Source organism: Rhamphochromis sp. 'chilingali' (genome assembly GCF_963969265.1).
Source record: "Rhamphochromis sp. 'chilingali' genome assembly, chromosome: 7".
NCBI classification, from domain to species: domain Eukaryota; kingdom Metazoa; phylum Chordata; class Actinopteri; order Cichliformes; family Cichlidae; genus Rhamphochromis; species Rhamphochromis sp. 'chilingali'.
Window position 1 is genome coordinate 116,553 of NC_137934.1, and position 20,354 is coordinate 136,906.

The 20,354-nt window shown below is 43.5% G+C and overlaps 1 protein-coding gene across 3 annotated transcripts in view; it reads left to right on the forward strand.

Moving 5' to 3' along the window:
- tmtc1 (transmembrane O-mannosyltransferase targeting cadherins 1) overlaps positions 1–19,288 on the forward strand; it is a 91,878-nt gene extending 72,590 nt beyond the window's left edge. For all 3 annotated transcript variants that reach the window (XM_080886318.1, XM_080886316.1, XM_080886317.1), the window contains 5 exons: positions 3,270–3,414; positions 3,539–3,676; positions 8,762–8,884; positions 16,600–16,677; positions 17,232–19,288. In XM_080886318.1, the coding sequence (XP_080742444.1) occupies positions 3,270–3,414; positions 3,539–3,676; positions 8,762–8,884; positions 16,600–16,677; positions 17,232–17,357 (610 nt within the window). In that variant the 3' untranslated portion in view covers positions 17,358–19,288. The remainder of the gene's footprint in view (positions 1–3,269; positions 3,415–3,538; positions 3,677–8,761; positions 8,885–16,599; positions 16,678–17,231) is intronic.
- Positions 19,289–20,354: the final 1,066 nt, after the last annotated feature.

A 20,354-nucleotide genomic window follows, 5' to 3' on the forward strand; every position in this document is an offset into this window, starting at 1 on the left:
ACCCAAACGCAGGCCCCGGAGACAGAATGATAAACTAAAAGAGGCATCTTTATTGCACTGTAGTAAAAAGGATAATAGAAGCAAAAATCCAATCCGGACTAGACCCTGAACAAAGGGAACACGGAGCACAGGGACAGGAGTAACAAACTGCAAGATGAAACACGACTGACTAGGGAACAAGAAAATAAACATGACAGAACTAAACCTACACTAAACATGAGGGGCACAGGAACCAAAACCTAAGAACTAGAGATCATCTAGAAATACAAAACAGAAACCAAAACACTAGCAGTCATAAGCCACGATGAAAATCGAAGATCACTAATAGTACGAAATTCAAAACACTGTCACCGACCCAGGACCGTGACATTTATACATTTCTCTAATCTTGTTCTGGGAAAAGAAATGTGTCAAAAGAAATCAGTTTACTTACACATCGTGCTAGAATACTTGTAACCAATCCCCTGCTCTCTCTGTCCTGGTCGTTGTGTCCTTGGGCAAGACACTTCACCTACCGCCTACTGGTGATGGCCAGAGGGGCCGATGGCGCGATATGGCAGCCTTCTGTCAGTCTGCCCCAGGGCAGCTGTGGCTACAACTGTAGCTGCCTCCACCAATATTGCTCTGTATCTATAAATTCCAGGTCATACAAATGAATGATGAAGAGTCATCGAAGCACGTTTCTTTTTCCAAAATGCTTTTCCTGAAGTTGTTGAGTGTTGTTTCATGCCGATATCCAGTCCCCCTTTGCTATGTAACATATCACCTGTGAGGGCAGCTGTTTTTGGATCAGTATCTGTTGAGGTTTGTGCTGTGGCAGGCCCAAATGCAGGACTTGTACGTGTAAAGGTAAACTCAAAGCAGAAGTTTTATTTGCTGAGAAAAACTCTCACACTGAATACTAGAAACTCAAACCAGAAAAGTTACCAGGGACACTGAAATCACCAAATAGAATCCAAGCACAAACTTTTGGGTGTTCTAGATGTTTCCTAGATGACATCTTGGCTCATTGTGTAGACTGGGCCATCAAACTCATTTCGCGGGCCACATACAGCCCACTTTCACCTTAACTGGGACAGACCAGTGAAATTCCCCTTTCTGTAGAGAATATGTCTGTGAAGGTTCTCAGTCATCCAGGAGCTTAGAAAGAAAAGCGTCTGGACTACTTTAAGTTTCATTTCAAGGAGCTTCTTCAGCTCTGAGAGCAACTGGTGAACAGTTCCAGATTTTAAGCCCTATGGGTGTGTGTCCCTAAGAGGGGCCTGGACGCCCTATTGGTCCTCTACCTAATCACATGAGGTAAGGTGTGAAAACGATTGCATAAACTATGGATTTACATCACCCTCCCAGTCATTTTCCTGCTGCTGGCCTCCCCCTCCCAAACAGCAGTTTGAGTAACAGGTTAGAGGGGTTTTTTTCTTGTGCACGGCATCAGTCAGTGTCTGTGGAAAATGGATGGGACAGATGATAAACTCCAGCTCGAATGACGAAGCAGGAAGAAATTTCTTCAAAAGTGGGACACTTGGAGCGACAGGTTTAATGCCTTTGTTCTCTTTCAAAGGAAGAAACGACAACATAGTTAAAGTCTATGTGTGAGTGCACTTCAGGGCGATCCTGCTGAGCCTTTTTATGCGTCTCTCTGTTCATACACTTGTTCTGGGAAAAGATATGTGTCAAAATAAATCAGTTTAGTTACACTGCGTGCTGGAATACCAGACAGCAGAGAGAGACATAGCATGGAGTGAAGCACAGACAGAGAGAGACTCCTCTTTCTGCGGGTTGTTCTTGTGGTCTGAACTAGGACTGGGCAATATGGCCCAAAATTCATATCTCGATATTCTTTAGCTGGATGGTGATATATGATATATATCTCGATATTTTTTTAAAGCCATAAAGTAAGAACAAAAAGAGAGTTCTTCGCCAAAGCTGTGTCCCAGATCTCACACGGGCACTTTTATTAACATACAGCGCAGATGTACAAGAAAAAATTACTCAGAAATAAATTATCAGCATTTATTAAATAATAATGCTCCATAAATAAAATAAAACAATGTTGTTTTTGTCCATAACAAAAAGCTCACAATTGTGCAGTCAAAATGTAAACTAACAGACGCTGAGCATAGGGCTGCTCGATATAACGATATATATATCGGATGACGATATAAAAACGTCTATCGTTTCATTTTACGCTGTCGTTTGTTTCGTGGTGTCGCAAAATAAACTGTTTACGGGAATATTTTTTTATCGTTTTGATGGTCACTGTAGTGGCTTTATTAATTTGTTAAAGTTCTCTTTCTCTTATATGTAATATAACCACACTACGGACGGACAAGCGCCTGTTTTTATGTGTTGCCGTTAGCAACAACGACAGTAAAACAATGGCATGGCTCCGCCGTCTGCTTGTTTGTTTTGCATATTAACCTTTCACAATAAAGCTGAAGATCCTGTTGAGACTCTTTAAAATAAACTGAATCACGTGAAAAATGCAGAGTATTTACGGATGAGAAGCCAAAAAGAGTCGCCAGGTGCTAAAAATAAAAATGGACGAAAGAGAGGCAAACTTGCAGCTCCACAAGTATAATTATAACGTAACATAGACTATATCGATATAAACGATATTGTCACATCTCACATCTCATATCGATATATTTAAAAACTCGATATATCGCCCAGTCCTAGTCTGAACCCAGAAATTAAATTGATATTGGCAATCAAATTACTGAAACACTTTTAAGCACGATTGCTCAGTTGTTATCACTTTGCTTTGAGGCACCTGCTGTTGTTGTGTTTTGTCATTGTTTGAATAAAATTGAAATTGAATTGAATTTTGCTTCATGCAAGGATTTCTTTGAGGAACTTTGAGTCCTTAACCGAGGCATAGACCTATAACTGGAATTAAAAACTGGAGGTTCCCACTGGTCCTAATATTTAGGATGGGTTAAGAGAATAATCTTCTTATGGGGATCAAAAAGCTGGCGTCTTTCTGGGACCCTTTAAAGTTGTGACATTCAGATGAAGTACTCCAGGGTTTACAACAAGTTTGTATATATAGTGGGTCATGTACAGGTCCGAGTCCCCTGCACAGAAACCCTGATATCCATCCAACCATTAGTAAAAAAGGTTAAAATGCATAGAATAAAGTGCTTTCTTGAATTATGTGTGAATGGGTAAATGAGGTTTAATACAGTTGTTTTCAGATGCCAGTCTGTCTACCATTGAGTCTCTAATCCCCTCCATTGAAAACCATGACCTTTGACCTTTGTATGAAGGGCACTGCAGGTGACAAGGAAGGTGGACATTCTGACACCACTTGGAGCATTATACTACAACACAGGTCGCTACGAGGAGGCTTTGCAGGTGTACAGAGAAGCTGTGGCCCTGCAACCGGAGAGCACCGACATCTGGCTGGCTCTCGTGAGTAGGCATACATACTCAGACTTACTAAGAATAGCATTTAGTTTCTTGTGCGTTAGTTGGAAAGGAGACCACGTGCTAACCATAACTTGTTTCACACAAAAACTCTCTATGTATGTTTCAGGCTCAGGTTTTAGCAATGGCTGGTCGTACCAAAGAGGCAGAGAAGATGATGCTCGATGTCATATCCAGAAAAGGCAACTGCATAGAATGTTACCGCCTCCTGTCTGCAATCTACAGCAAGCGTGGCAACTACACAGAGGTAGGTATCGCGTCTGCTTTACATAAGAGCAACTGCTAATGATCTTTCTGAATCTGTTGTGTTAGCACCAGCAGCGTGTACGGCCGTCAGTGTTTATGACCCAGTTTGACAGAAGAGATGGTAAATGGACTGGTAGTTATATGGCGCCTTTCTACTCCAACTGAGCACTCAAAGCACTTTTTAGTACAAGCTGCAATCACTCTCAAAAATATTCATACAAGAGTCATCAGGACACTTGTATCCACTGACACTCCGATGCATTGGTATCTTTTTTTTTTTTTTGCCTGTCCCATTTGGTTCTTTAGCCGTCAGAATTGTTGTCTGAAGACCAACAAGGATACCCAATGGATTTATTTTGCCAAATGGATCATCGTGGCATTGCCGTATTGGTCCATTTGATCGACCTTTGTTTTTATTATTTATTTTATTTTATTTTCAATTGTTACAGACGGGACAGACATGAGTCAGGGATAGGAAAGGGAGAAAGAAAGAGGAAGGAAAAGAAAAACAGAAGGGGAGAGGGACAGTGAGAAAGGGGGGGAGAAAAAATAAAATCTCCTGGATCACCTTTTGAGAGAAGAAGAATAGAAAACAAGCAAAAAAAACCAAAGCAACATACTAAACACAACACCATCGCATTAATCTAGCTAAGTGTAAACAGCAGTAAATACTAAATATTCAATGTTGTGCAGCATGCAGGACAGACAGCGCACAATGTGCTTTGAAGTAGCAGCCAAGAAAGGTGTAATTTAAGTCTACGAACAGTGAACACCCGTGTGCATACCTGTGTGGATCAGCGCGCTTGTATTCAAATGGTTTCCACATGTAATGGTCTGCAAGAGGATGTAGAGAGCCATAGCCCCGCCCCCCAGGGCATGAAGCAGGCATGGAGGAGATCCAGGCCCCAGACATCCAGAGGCCCCAGAGTGCGAGAGCCCAAGGAGGACCACCGGAGGGCATCCGTGCCACCCTCATGGGAAGGGCTGAGGATCCCCAGACGAGGCATCACCCAGTAGCCACCGAGCAGAAGCTAGACGGGGCTGCACCGGCGTGCCCGCCGGCTCTGCCGGCAGCCAGCTGTGTCAGAGTGAACCGAGCCGCAGGCCCAGAGGCCGGAGGCCCGAGGGCCCCCCGCACCCCGGAGGAGGCCTGACTGAGCAACAGGCGCCAGGCCCCGCCAGGTAGCCACCGGGAGTGAGCCGGTACATACCTGAGTGCCCAGCCCCAGACACCAAGAACCACCAATGCACCGACCCCTGAGGGCATCAGTCACCGGCAGGGAGTGTGGTGAGGTGAGATAGGGCCTGGGAGTTCCCAGAGAGGTGGAGTCTAAGACCCGACCTGACATATAGACACAGACAAACAGGCACACACAGACACAAACATGCATTCCCACCCTCATGCACACATATACAAACACTCAGCACTCACCCAACGTAAGGATTGGACATGTACACACAATCACACTCCCCAAACATGCTCTATACCCCGGGTCCAGGTACCCTCGCCCCCAGAGGGGGAGACAGAACCCAGACCCAAGAGATGTTACCCTTCCCCCCGGGGTGGAGGCAAGCAGACCGTCCCAGGCTCCGCAGCAGCAGGGAGGCCAATCGGACAGCCAACATCTCCTCCCAGCCCCCCCGCCCCGATGGCTAGCAGAGAACGGGGGTGTGTGAAGACCCCATACCTCCCTCCCCCCGCTCATGTGTAGTGTTGCTGCGTGTTGTTTAAAGTGCATTTAAAACAAGGGAGAGCATGGTGCTGCTGCTGCCAGAGAGCAGCAGGTGTCAGCACGGCCCCTCCCGAGAACCCTCAATGTCTACATGGATTTAAAATTGAGAGGTGGGCACCGGTGCCAGAGGTAGGTTTGAGTATACAGACCGTCCACTGGACGCCGTTAACGTGCCCACCCTCAAGGCCCTATATATATGTGTGTGTTATGAGAGTGTAAGTAATGTGGATGTCTAAGTTGTGAGATAAAATTGAGGCACAGGTGGCCAGAAGGGGACAGAGGGGGGGGAATGTCTCCCCTGCACCCTGGTGACACACCCGCACCCCAAGGCCCTACCTGTGTGGGTGAGTGTGGTGGAGCGGGAAGAGGGAGGTAGCCAGGGATGGGGAGGAAAAGGAGGGAGGGGAGGATGCCCCTCCCTAGGGCCAGCTCCCCCGCTGGCCCCAGTAGGCACCCCCGTCCTCTGGTACCCACCAAGGCAAGGGAGCCCAGGTCCATCCAGACCGGGGCCTACGGTAGCACTGCCAAGCCCCACAGGACCCGGGGCAGCCCACCCTACCCCACCGCAGAGGAAACTGTACCCACCCCAACATTCAATCGTCTCCCATACTACACAAGGCAACAGACACCCAGGTTAAGTTTATTCTCCACCTTTCCTATGTCTCTCCCCCACCTGCAGAGTGGACTCCTGCAAGGATGCATTGGTATCTTGCCTAAGAATTCTTTGACATGTAGATAGGGTTAGGTATTGTTTAGGTTTTATCCGATACCGGTGCCAAACCGGTACTTTTGAAACTGTGCCGGTGCTTAAACGGTGCTCGAACTGGTGCTTAAAGAATGGAGAACACAAACTTTGTCCAAAAACCTCTCATGTGTAGCTGTTTTTTTGTAAAAAGATAACAATGTTAGCCTTTTCTGCAGCTATAGGGCATATATGGTATCACTCTTGTCTGGAAGCAGTGCTTAAACAATGGAAAAAACACAAACTTTGTCCAAAAACCTCTCATGTTTAGCTGTTTTCCACTTTTTCTTTGGTCATTTTTGGCCAGGGTGAAGGGAGTACCTGCCATCAAACAAGAAGGCAGCCGCATGTAACTACGACGGTGTTTGCTAGTTCACCTTACATGCATTAATGTAATAACGTGGTTAGCCTACTCAGCGTAAATTACACACGAACAACATGAAGCTACTCACGCAGAGAAGAACGGCTGCTGCTGCATCATCATCCTCATCATTTCTGCTACACTGGCAGGGCTAGGGGCCAGGACTCTCCTCTTCGGGTTCTTGGGGGATGTTGCTAACTCCGGGTCCGATAACAGGCACCACACCCGCAGTAGATGTGCTCGGTGTGAGGTCTCACAGCAAGCTATCAAACACAGCACATTTCTTGGCTTTTAAAAAAACGCTATGCGTCGCCAGGCGTTTCATCAGATTCGAGGTGTTACCTCCTTTGACAGCATCACAGTATCACCTTAAAGCACTTGTTGCAGGCTGCTGAGTTTGCATCTTTTGCTGTGAAGTACAGCCAGACTTTTGACCACTTCGCCTTGGGCATTTTTAATCTGTAGCTCTGCTCTAAAAGAACGTATGTACCTGGGCCCGCCTACTATCCTTGGAAAGGTAAAATGATTGGCTAGAATCCAAAGTGTATGACATCTCAGGGGAAAAAAAAAAAGAACCACCGAAATAAAGCACCGAAATGTGCGCTGCTTTTCGGTCTGGTTACTACCGTTTACCGGTACCCATCCCTACATGTAGACTGGAGGTGCTGGGAAGACTCCTCCAGTCTGGCAGACAACCCAGCAACAGCCACTCCTTCGGCACATCTTACCAATCAGTCAAGTCTGGAGTGTAATGATTCGTGTGTTGAATGATGATACATGAATGTATGCCTTGCACAAACCAAGGTGGTAGAGAATCTTATTTATATACAGTACAAGACTGAACGTAAGTTTATATGTATGTAGATGTGTATGTGTAGGAGAAAAACCTCCTAACATATGGGTAAGACGCTGTTATGCATTCTAAATCATCCTCATCTCCCTGACCATCCCATGAGGCCAATGGGAAATTAGGATTCAGTTGTAATTTCTTACAAAAATCTGCCCCAAAATAACAGGCGATCGTGGCTCAAGAGTTGGCAGTTCGTCTTGTAATCGGAAGGTTGCCGGTTCGAGCCCCGGCTCCGACAGTCTCGGTCGTTGTGTCCTTGGGTAAGACACTTCACCCGTTGCCTACTGGTGGTGGTCAGAGGGCCCGGTGGCGCCAGTGTCCGGCAGCCTCGCCTCTGTCAGTGCGCCCCAGGGTGGCTGTGGCTACAATGTAGCTTGCCATCACCAGTGTGTGAATGTGTGTGTGAATGGGTGGATGACTGAACGTGTAAAGCGCTTTTAGTCCTTAGGGACTAGAAAAGCACTATACAAATACAGGCCATTTACCATTTACCATAACAGTAACATTTTCTCTCATAGAGAGTTTATCAAAGAGTCGTTGGTAGACTCTGCCATGTTAATATACACTGATTTAAAAAAACAAAGCAAAAACAAAAAAGAAGCATTTGCTGTTGTGATTATACTTAACGTTTTCACCTCAGACATTGAACCTGATACTAATGCACTTGTTCAAGCTTAGATAAGACTAGATTTCTCTTACCAAGCAAGAAAGAAGAACTGAGAAACTGCAGGTGAAGTTATTAATTTACAAGCAAAATAGTAATAGCACTTTCTTAAAAACTTTGATGCCTTCACTGTTCATGGAAACCTCAACATTGACGTTTACCTAAAGCCAACACACACAGACCAGTATCTCCTCTTTGACTCCCACCATCCTCGGGAACACAAACTTGGAGTAATCAGGACCCTACAACACCGGGAAGAAAATGTTCCCTCTAAGCCAGAAGGGAAAGAAAGGGAACACACACATAAAGCAAGCCCAAACAGAAACAGAGTATGCTGTGTAATGCAGCGAGCAGTGCTCAGACCTCTACGTCTGCATTTAAAGGATAACGGTCACTCTTTCAAGGATGCCAATGTTCACATGGTTTAAAAAAGGAGTGTGATTGACTATGTTTGAACAGAGGGGGTGGCTTACAACACCAAGTGCCTCCTACAATGCAGTTTTGAGATCCCCTTCCGAGCACTTTAATCCCCACTAACATCTTGCATCAAACATCTTCAAGAAACTTGAAGATGTCCAGATGTTTTTCTTTCCAAGCTCCTTAGACTGCCACATTTGACTGAGAGCCTACACACACATACAGTCAGACTAGCATGTAGAGTTCGACAGGTCTGTTCACCTGCAGTGTGTGTGTGTGTGTGTGTGTGTGTGTGTGTGTGTGTGTGTGTGTGTTCCAGGCTCTGGAGGCTTTGGACAAGGCCCTGCAGCAGAATCCCAGTGACCTGACAGTGAGAGCAGAGCTATATTTTTCCAAAGGGAACCAGCTCAGAGAGATGAACCAGCTGGACCGAGCCTTTGAGGTACTACAATCTGCACTCTCTGTCACACACAGACTTATCATCTTTCCCCTCTCATATTTTTCTCTCTTTTTCTTCCTGTAAGCAACATGGATTTTCTGTAGCTGCTAATGATGACTCTCTGTCTGTGTTTGATTCTGTGATGCAAACAGTAATGTACAGGGTTCGTATGGGTGTTTGAAATCCTTGAAAATGCTTGAATTTTAATGTTGTCTTTTCAAGGTTTTGAAAAGTGCTTGAATTCAAGATGTGGTGCTTAAAAGTGCTGGAAAGTGTAACTGTATTTCATTCACCACAAATAACTGTCTTTTCATATGGTCTTACTGAGGTGATGCGAATTGAAACATGCATTCTTTTTTTTGGTGGGGGGGGGGGCTGGAAAAGCTGGAAGTCCTTAAAAAGTGCTTGAATTTGACCCCGAAAAAGGTGTATGAACCCTGAATGTAAGAAACGATGCCAGGTACAAAATTACATGGTCTGCAACTGTGCTTAATGCTAACTCAGTCACTTTTACTTTTACTTTTAAACAAAGTATTTTTCTGGTCTGGGCTAATCTTCTCAAGATATTTACAACAAATCACTAAATTTGATCAGCAAAACTGTTTTTTAGACTCACAAATCAAAGCGAAATCAAGTTGTCTTGTAGAGTGTTTTTCCTCCCACTACAGCAGGGGTGGCGAATCGAGGGCCGGTGTCCTGCAGGTTTTAGATGTGTCCTTGGTCCAACACAGCTGATTCAAATGGCTAAATGACCTCATCAGCATGTCTTTGAGTTCTCCAGAGGCCTGGTAACATCATCATATGAATGTGTGTTGACCCTATGGAACGCCAGGACTGCCATAATGAATTAATTAAATACACCATTAAATAATTAATTAAATGTGGCAATAATTAATTAAAATTGGAAATAATTAATTACATAAATATTTACGACACATGTAATGAATTAATTATTTACACATTTAATTAATTATTTATTTATTTTACATTTTAATTAATTATTGCCACATTTAAATAATTATTTAATGGTGTATTTAATTAATTCATTTTGGCACAGTTGACTCCTTCTGGTCTCACCAGGTCTCACCCATTTTATCTGTCAACCTCACCCATCAAACTCAGGGGGCGGGGTTAACGCTGATCGAGTCAAAACCATTGCTTTGGCCTGGTGGCCATTGGTTTTAGCACACAACAACCGGCATGTGGCAGCTAACAGAACTGAACTTTGAAAAACCCTGTTTGTGTGTCACCAAATACCGTTTTAATATTTTTTTAGCCGAGAATGTAGTGGTTTAATCTTCATGTGTCTGGTCGGTTTGTCAAGATACAGCCTCTTTGCAAAAGTGCTTCAATGATTTCGGAGATGTCTGCCCAGTCTGACGGCAAAGCGTGGGATAGACCCGCTCGCCTCGCAAGCAATCGAGCTGTTATTGCCACTGGCAAAGCGCAGGCCTGGTACACAGCTGTAATAACCCCCGCTGACACTGACTTTTTTTACTGAGGTTATATTTATCGGAGTTTTATTTCCTGATGTTCTTATGTGTCCTACGTGTTTCAGTCGCCAATTCTGAATTATAACTAACATTAAAAACATGTTTGAGGAGGAGAGAGAGCAAATAAACCTGTTTAACATCTGATCTTTGGGTTTTTGTTCAGTAATCAACGTGACCTGTGTATAAACGCATAAAAGAAATAACGTTGGTGTTTCCGTCATGTAGTAACTGCTGGCTTTAACTGTACAAAGGTTGTTCGACACTATGAAACACATACAGACTTCATGATGTTCGGCTAATATTTTTATTGTGAATATTAATCATGAGGGTAAACGGCCCTGTACACCACGGAGCGAGGTCAGCATATCCACGATATCCTCAGCTCCATGAGTTAACACAGAGTTTCCCAGCTGACTATCTAACAGCCATCTATGAATATGTCACGGCTCATATCTATATGATTTTACAGGAAATCATCCGTATTACTGCCAACTATTCCAGAGACGTGAAAATCTACAGCATAAAGAACACAAAAATATAGCAGTCTAACGCAACACTGTAACAGAGATGAAGCGTCAGTTTGTCGCAGATCAAAGTGGAATGAAAGTGATTGGTTGAACAGGTGTGATCTGTGTTTTCTGCATTTTCATCAGCGTAAGAGACTCAGCAGCAGATTAGAATAACAGTTATACATTTAATAAATCACAAAATTAACAAACCTGTTCGGACAGTTTGAGTTTGTATTCCCTCAGCTGCAGACTCGCTGTTGTTTAAATGTTTGAAAAGGAAGATTAGATATAAAAAACGTCAAACATAGACTCAGTCTGCGTTCACATTTGATATGAGGCCAGCACGTATAGTGGCTGTGTCCTGTTTTAAGATCATACATGTAAAATTGTTGTCTGACCTCCGTCGATCCAGCCGCTCAGAGTCCGTGGTTACCATGGTTACTGCATAAGCAGCTGTAATGTAAACAGCTGGCACAGCGGAAACCTACCAGCAACATGAGTGTTTATGCTTGTCATTGCAAAAGAACCGTCTGAATGGTTAACTGAAGTTAACTTGGATAAATTATAGTTAAGGAGTATCACAGATAACGCCCACGTGAGCTGTGTGACTGTTCACCACTACACTGAAATCAGTAGGCTATTACTGAAATACACGTGCTATATCATAAACTATGATATAAACAGGGAGGTCCTATTAACATGTTTAGTTTTAAAGGACACCTTCCTGCCTTTAGTCTCATTCATGAGCAGTATTAGTTTTCGTCTAACATCCAGAAGTCTGCACGATGTGTTTCATAGTTTGTAACAAGCCTTTGACAGGTAAACATAACATGACCGAAAAAGCAAAAAAAAAAAGGAGAAAAAAAATCACACAAATTATATGTTAACCTCATTTATTTTAGTTAAGTAAACTCTAAAAATTCTAACAGACAGCTGGTGCTTAGAATACAGTTGAATAACTATTAAAAAACAGATGATATAATATTTCTGTCCAGGTTGCAGTCTGCATGATGAACACGCTGTTGCAAACTCTGCTCCTCTCGGTGGAAATGCGCCTTCTCTTCTCTTTCTTTAAAACATTTTATAAGTCAGTTTACTCTCAAAATTCACTGTTAAATCCAAAACACACCAGATAAAGAAAAGCGAATGGTTCAGTCTAACACATGTGAACCATTAAACGTCTGTAAAACTGTGCAGTTCTGAAACGTAACTTTAACCTCAGCCAAACCGATTTGCTCAGTTGTAAATAAAACAGCGAAGTAAACGTGACCCGACAGACAAAACCTGAGTGAATTAAGTCCAGCGTTTAACCACTGAGAGCTAAAACTCAGGTGAGGTTTCAAAGCTGTGCCAGTGATCGGACATCAGCCGCTGATGAAGCTGTTCGCCTATAAAATGCTCTGTTGGGAAACGAGCTCCAGCAGCTCTGCGCTCGGGGAAAACACTATATTTACTTATCTTGTGCAGAAAAATGCGCTGACATTGCTTTATATCGAGCACCGGCTGCCCAGTTAAACTGTGACTATCACCAGGTAACGTGGGCGTGTTTCTTGAATTAGCAGCAAGTGTTAAACAACTGACAGATGAGGAGGAGGATGCATGCAGGTAAACTTAGGGCCTGTTGAGCTGATCGCTGGTGTCGTGAGAAAAATGTCAGCTCGTTCTTTATGTTACAGAAGCACAGAGACACAAGACCAGGCGGAAAGAGACGATCGTTCGGTGAAAATGAGAATCTGCGAATGCAACATGTGGAACACGGAGAGTGGAATAAACAAACCGGTTAACGTACCCTCCCCCCCCAAAAAAAAACAAAACAAAACAAAACAAACAAACAAACAAAAAAACCAAACTATAAAAAACTAAAAAAAAAAAACAAACAGTTAAGCTGGAACACCGGGGCTGTGAGCTCGGTGCACTCTGTCAGCTGACTGTTAGCAGAGCGAGTGACATCTCTGAAAACATCTGAGCACTTTTGCAAACGTGCTCTATGTTGACAACCTGACCAGACGTGTGAAGATTACGGCGCGACATTCGCGGCTAAAACACTGTTAAAAGTGTAGTTGGTGACAGAAAAACGGGGTATTTTAAAACTACACCACCACCATTGCGGCCTGTGATTTGAAATGCATTCTGGGATACCTGGCTGCCCCAAGTCTACACAAGCAATCGATTATCTAGGATCGACCTGTCTTGACTTATTTTGCACGGCAACCAATCAAATGTTAGAGAAGCTGCATGGCAGCGTTAACCCCGCCCACTTAGTTTGATGGGTGAGGCTGACAGATAAAATTATTTCAAGGGGAGAGATGAAGGGGACAAAAGTGCCAAAATGAATTAAATAAATAAATCATTAAATAATGAATTAAAACTGTCAATAATTATTTAAATGTGTTATTAATTAATTAAATATGTTAATAATTAATTATGTCATTAATTAAATAAATATGTCAATAATTAATTAAATGTGTCAATAATTAATCAATTACATGTGTCGTAAATATTTACGTAATTAATTATTTCCGATTTTAATTCATTATTGCCACATTTAATTAATTATTTAATGGTGTATTTAATTAATTCATTATGGCAGTCCTGGCGTTCCATATTGACCAAGGGTGAGATGTAAAAGGAAAAAGGGAGCTTTTAGAGGTTTCTGACAGAGGAGGTTTATTCACTAACAGTACTAGATGGTAACTAGTGCTTTTTAATAAGCAGCTAACAGCACAAAGCATAACCTAACCTCTGGCTAAACTGCTATTTTAGCAAGATAGGAGAGAGCAGAGCGGAGAGCCGGAAGTGGGGCGCCCGATCTGGCTTCCTACACCTCCCCGCCGGATCGGGCTGTACGCTCTACCTCCCCACTGCCTCCCAAAAAGGGAAGAAGAGCAGAGGGGAGAAGAGCAGAGTATTTTCTTTTCTCTCGCGGTTAGCTGACTGCCTTAGCTGCCCAAGTGATGTCAGCCCTTTTTAACCATAGCCAGTGACTGGTCCTCTCAGCAGTGTCAGCTAGTTCTCTTATAGCCTGCCGTTGCGCCTGTCCTCTGATCCCATTCTCTCTAAGCAGCTTTGCTGTTGTACTGGCAACAAAGCCCCTGCACCGCACTTCCACCGGGTGCACTTTGATCTTCCAGCCTAAATAAATAAATGTGTAAAATGACAGAAAAAATCCTGCTCAGAAAATGTCCTTTTCTCCCCATGCTGTGGATCCACTGTGAAAAATAGACATTTCTGAGTGGATAATGAAAAAACAGCAACTTTTCTGTGACTTAATTGTTATTGTTTATCTATTAATTATCAGTGTAGTTTTAAATTTAATTGCAATGGTGGAAATCTTTATCAGTAGGGAATGATGTAAAACCTATGTCCAAAATATGCTGTGCTGTGTGCTTAAACTTCATTCTCTACAATGTGCATAGCATTTGTAACTGCTCTCACAACAAAGGTGCACGGTACGATGCACGGTCCGCCCAAAGTCATTCAAGAGGTTTTTTTTGCTGTTATTTTTGCTTAATTTCCTCAGTTATTAAGTGCAGATTCATCAGGCTCTCCTGTGTCTTTCCTCTGATCTCTCTTGGCATCATATATTTATTGCACATGCCACACATCAACAGAGATGACACAGAGAAAGATGGAGTCTTCTTTGGAGTGAACATAGCGTTGAACTCGGGTATACATCGAGGTTTCGTTTTTTTGTTCTTGTTTTTGTAAAGTTGAGCAATCTCTGGAAATTCAGCAGAAAGTGAACTGAAAGGAATCAGGTCATTAATGTGATTAAAGTCAGGCAGGCTTGTCCCTGCCTGCTGGCCTTCCTCCCACTGTGGAAGTTCCACCCATTCAGAATTGCTGGCACACTCACAAGAAGTCATCCGAGACCGATGGTTGAGATGCAATCTGCAAAGGAAATTTGTGGAGGATACAGGAAACTTGAAATGACTTTCTGAGGAGGCTTGAGAGGAGAGAAAGCAAACAGAACTGCAAGAGACTGATGATTCTGCCAGAAACGCTGATGGACTGAAAAAGAGACTGGAAGAAACAGGGGTGGGGGTCATCTGAGGTCACTGAAGCTTCAAAGAAGGCCATGTCTGTGCACGTGGGATGTTTTATTTCACAGCATCAGCACAGTGTCTAAAGAAGCCAATGTGAGGCTAACAGCCTGAGAAGCAGTTTGAATTTTACACTTTCAATCAAACGCACTGGTTTATAATATTATAATTTTAATCTCTTACTGCCTGTTGTATTCTAAAACTGAAGGCCCCATCTTATCTTAATGACCTTGTAGTACCATATCACCCTATTAGAGCACTTCGCTCTCGCTCTGCAGGCCTACTTGTTGTTCCTAGAGTATTTAAAAGTAGAATGGGAGGCAGAGCCTTCAGTTTTCAGGCCCCTCTTCTGTGGAACCAGCTTCCAGTTTGGATTCGGGAGACAGACACTATCTCTACTTTCAAGATTAGGCTTCAAACTTTCCTTTTTGCTAAAGCATATAGTTAGGGCTGGACCAGGTGACCCTGAATCCTCCCTTAATTATGCTGCAATAGACGTAGGCTGCCGGGGATTCCCATGATGCATTGAGTTTTTCCTTTCCAGTCACCTTTCTCACTCACTATGTGTTAACAGACCTCTCTGCATTGAATCATATCTGTTATTAACCTCTGTCTCTCTTCCACAGCAGGTCTTTATCCTGTCTTACTTCTCTCTCCCCAATCAATCACAGCAGATGGCCCCGCCCCTCCCTGAGCCTGGTTCTGCTGGAGGTTTCTTCCTGTTAAAAGGGAGTTTTTCCTTCCCACTGTCACCAAAGTGCTTGCTCATAGGGGGTCATATGATTGTTGGGCTTTTCTCTGAATCTATTATTGTACGATCTACTGTACAATATAAAGCGCTTTGAGGCTACTGTTGTTGTGATCTGTATAAATAAATTGAATTGAATTGAATTGAAGTCACAGGATCTCCAGGATGCTGCCGAGCTGAAACATAATCACCTAAATACAACAACACTTTATAAAATGGTATAAAGGTTGGCATATCATGTGATATGTCACAAATTATAGTTAAAACATGTTTGTCTTCCTGACTGATGAGTGTTGTTTCTGACCATATGGATCCCTTCATGACCATCTCTAAAGGTCTCTTCTAGCCAGATAATGTCATGGAGTCAAACTGGACTCAATAAGTTATTGAAACCAATGGCAGAGATTTGATTACAGCGCTCCATCAAAATTTGTGTCTTTTTTGAATGGTCAGATCTTACAAATTGAGTTCAGAGAAGTTCAGGAGCCCAACTCTCCAGATCTGAACCCAGTAGTGAACCTTTAGCATGTGTTGCTGTGGGTTATGTGGCTTAGGTGTAACCGCAACCTACACCAGCTGACCAACTAACTATTAAGTCTGGTCGATTCTGTTCATCTGGATGGTCTAGATGAACAGAGTCGACCGTTTGGGATTTACTCACCTGGATGATTGAGCATGCATCAAGACATATTGAGTCCGGTCCCACTTCTGCTGTTGAAAATGTTGTGAATGGAAAACCCAGAGTTGTAGCTGCTGCTATCAGTTGGTAAATTTACCAGTGAGCCTTTGAGTAATTTTCAGAAAGCAACTGAAGCAACCAGGTACAAAGCTGCAAGGTTTGTACCTGGTTGCATTATAACAAAATAATATGTGTTTACCTGAGATTTGCCCCCAGAGATAACTGAGTCCTCTTCTCTATCACCAGAGTTACAAGCTCGCTGTTGAGCTCAAACCAGACCAATCACAGGCCTGGATGAACATGGGAGGAATTCAGCACATCAAGGTAGAAAAGACACATTTAAAATCTGACAATACAACTGAACACTCCTGACAAACTTTACATGTGTCCGACATCTGCGAGCATCAGCATGTACTGTGATGTTTGTGCTATATAAAGTTCTGTCCACTCTACCTCACTCTCTAAATCACTACTGGGGTGGTTGCCCAAGATGTCTGCTGGCTCGTACTGCCCAAGTCTTCCACTACAGAAACCATGTTAGAGGCTGACAGAAACCAACAGCTGTCCTTGGGAAATGGGCCTTGTTGGACCCATCCACCAGTTTGAGCCCAAACCGCACGTCCATTTATTTCACCCCATTCATGGTGATCACTCACCCCCTTCTGTCTCAAAAAGGTCATGGAAACATGTGCAACAGCTGTGAAGCTGAACTACACATAAGCTGCTAGCAAAAACAGTGTCGTGTTGTGCTGTGATTTTGATCCAGGTCAGGCAGATTTAAACCCAACTCAAAATGACCTCAACCTAATGGCAGAGCTCAGCGGCAGCAGGCAGGTCTAATGTGAAATCAGATTTGTAATATGTGTGTGTTTGTTTAGGGAGATTATGCAGCTGCCAGGATGTACTACCAACGCGCCCTCCTTCTCAGTCCAGGTTCCAAACTTCTGAAGGAAAACCTTGCCAAGCTGGACCGACTGGAGAGGAGACTGACAGGGGCTGTGTAGACTGGTGCCAGTGACACGACACAGTGGGACAAACACTTGCTCTGGAGCCCAAACACCACCCATTAAGACTGTTGAATAAACTTAGTCTGTTACGACGATGGGTAGGAGAGAAAAGAAGTAGGGTGAACCTCTCGGGCCTTCAAAGAGACTGGCCCCCAACTACAGGCCCAAAGCCTTTCCTGAAGGATACAAAGAGAAGCTGGTAAGAGCTCTGTGCATTACCAGTCTGCATCAGCTTTTCTTCAACATGCATATCTGTTTTCAACATTTGCGTTTCATTTTCTTTAAGGCACTTAATCAGAGATCTTCCTGAGCTCTGTGCTCTGCCTTTGAAAATGATTCACATATTTACATTAATGCAATAAAAGTGTGCAGATTTAATGAAGGGAACGAGTGGGCAGGTATTTTCCTGACCCTAAGGTATGAATAATAAAATGATGTAGGTTCAGAAGTCACCTGTTTGCTTTGGGGTTCTTTCAGCTCATGGACACGGAGAACATCAGAGCCCACTGTTTCATGCAAACAAACCATGTCCCAACCTGACATAAGACACCTACACTTCACACAAAGACATTTTTGTGAATCAATGCCCATAAACGGAGGTGTATCGATTATTTTTATGCTTTTGCATGAATTAATATTGAAGACAAATCTCAAATCAAGACCAAGTGTAACCTAACTGTTGGTAAGCCTCAGAGCAAAACATTTATGATGTTGGTAACTTCCAGCTTCTGAAAATTCCAAATCCCAGCCAGCAATGATTTCCATCTCCGTCAGTATCACAGCAAACCAACTCACACAAACTCTTGGAACGTGCTGTCATTTGGATTGTTGTTCTTTATCAATTCAAAATGAAGCGTCTCAGCAAAGTTTTTATTGATTACTTATTATTTTAAAATGAGTGGTAGTACAATGTGGCTTTGGAGTTGGAATCAATCAGGCACATTTAACTCTGAGCAACTCTGAAATTCAGCAGAGGAGCTCTTTGCTGAAACAGTGTCTTGATGCTCTGATATTGTATCCACGGGACACAAAAGTAGTCCCATTTCTGCTGTTACAGTTTATGGCTCCTGCCCTCCAGCAGCTGGGGACTTTCAGACTGCTAACTCTGAACTTCTCTGCAGCAGAAGGAAGTTTTGGCTTGACTGGTTCCTTGTACATTGTTCAGTGGTATAAGTGTAACAATGATATGATTGTATTCTCTGATACATTGTGTCCATCATCAAAAATCACACAGGCAGTGTTACGCTGTCTTGTTTGCAGCATTGTCTGTCCTCAGACTTTTAACTTTACATTTTTAGAAAATAAAATTTCCAAACTCTAATTGAAAATGAGCAAACATCAGATGGTGAATAAAAATTTAAATGAGTTCATTACAGACATCAGATTGCCTCTGTCTATAATGTTTTTTCAGCTAAGATAAGCAACGCACACCGCTATCATACTTGAGCTCCATTCTTGGGCCTCATGATTAAATCAGTAACTATATTAACTAAAGAAGGTTATTTAAAGATCTGCAAAGTAAGTGAAGTTTATATTTGTATAACCCAATGGGAAATAAGGACAGATTCATTTGGATCCCACTCTGCTGGGATATTTAAATGAATATATGTGTAAAGCTCTCTTAAAATGTCATTATTCTGGTAACAGCTGCTTCCTCTCTAGATTACCTAAATCATATTTATCTGATCTCCACTTATGGCAGAAGCTAGAATAAACAGCCTGATGTCACAAGTCTTCAGCAAGTAGAATAAGCTAATGTGTCGGCTCCTGTGTGGAGCTCCAACTTGTGGGTTCATGTGCAACATAACCTCTGAGGAATGCTGTTTCGCTGATCGTTGTGGTTTTATTGATTCTCTCGAGTGAATTTTATTGTGGAATGCCAATGAGATGAAAGTGAAGTGACTAGTGCAGTGACTGGGTTGCACCAAGAAAATAAAATATATCTTTTATTAAATGGTGTTTGGAGTTGTTCTTCTTTTAAATGTCTAAGAAAAAAACATGAAATATTCTCAGTAGACGGATTGGGGCTGCAGTAATGCGGACGCTGCACCGGTCCGTCGTGGTGAAGAGGGAGCTGAGTGTAAAAGCGAAGCTCTCAATTTACCGGTCGATCTACGTCCCTACCCTCACCTATGGTCACGAGCTGTGGGTAGTGACCGAAAGAACGAGATCACGGATACAAGCGGCGGAAATGGGCTTCCTCCGAAGGGTGGCTGGCCTCTCCCTTAGAGATAGGGTGAGAAGGTCGGCCATCCGGGAGGGGCTCAGAGTAGAGCCGCTGCTCCTCCACATCGAAAGGAGCCAGCTGAGGTGGTTCGGGCATCTGAGCAGGATGCCCCCTGGGTGCCTCCTGGATGAGGTGTTCCAGGCATGTCCCACCGGGAGGAGGCCCCGGGGCAGACCCAGGACACGCTGGGGAGATTATATCTCTCGGCTGGCCTGGGAACGCCTTGGTGTTCCCCCGGATAAGCTGGAGGAGGTGGCTGGGGAGAGGGAGGTCTGGGCTTCTCTGCTTAGGCTGCTGCCCCCACGACCCGGCCTCGGATAAAGCAGATGAAGATGGATGGATGGAACTTTATCAATAAAACTGTCACGGTCCGCTGTGACGAACCGAGTGGAGAATGCGTGTAATGGACCCAGGTGCGTACACAAGTGAGCAGACGGGAGTGAGCTTTAACAGAAGGCGAGCCTTTTATTGTGGCTGGTAACACAAGAGAAACAAACAAGAATAAGGGCAGCACAAAAGCAATAACTAAACAGAAACCTAAACTGGGAATGAACTAAGGTAAGGCTATGACTTAGAATACAACAGACCGGGCATGGAAACACGGGGGGTGGGAACACAGACGACGCGACACAGACTGTAAGAAACACAGAGACTAAATACACATGAGGGATGATCAGGGGAAGTGGCCACACATGGGAACGCAGCTGACACACATGAACTTAACGACAGGACAGGAGGAGTGAAACTGAATACACTGACAGTGAATG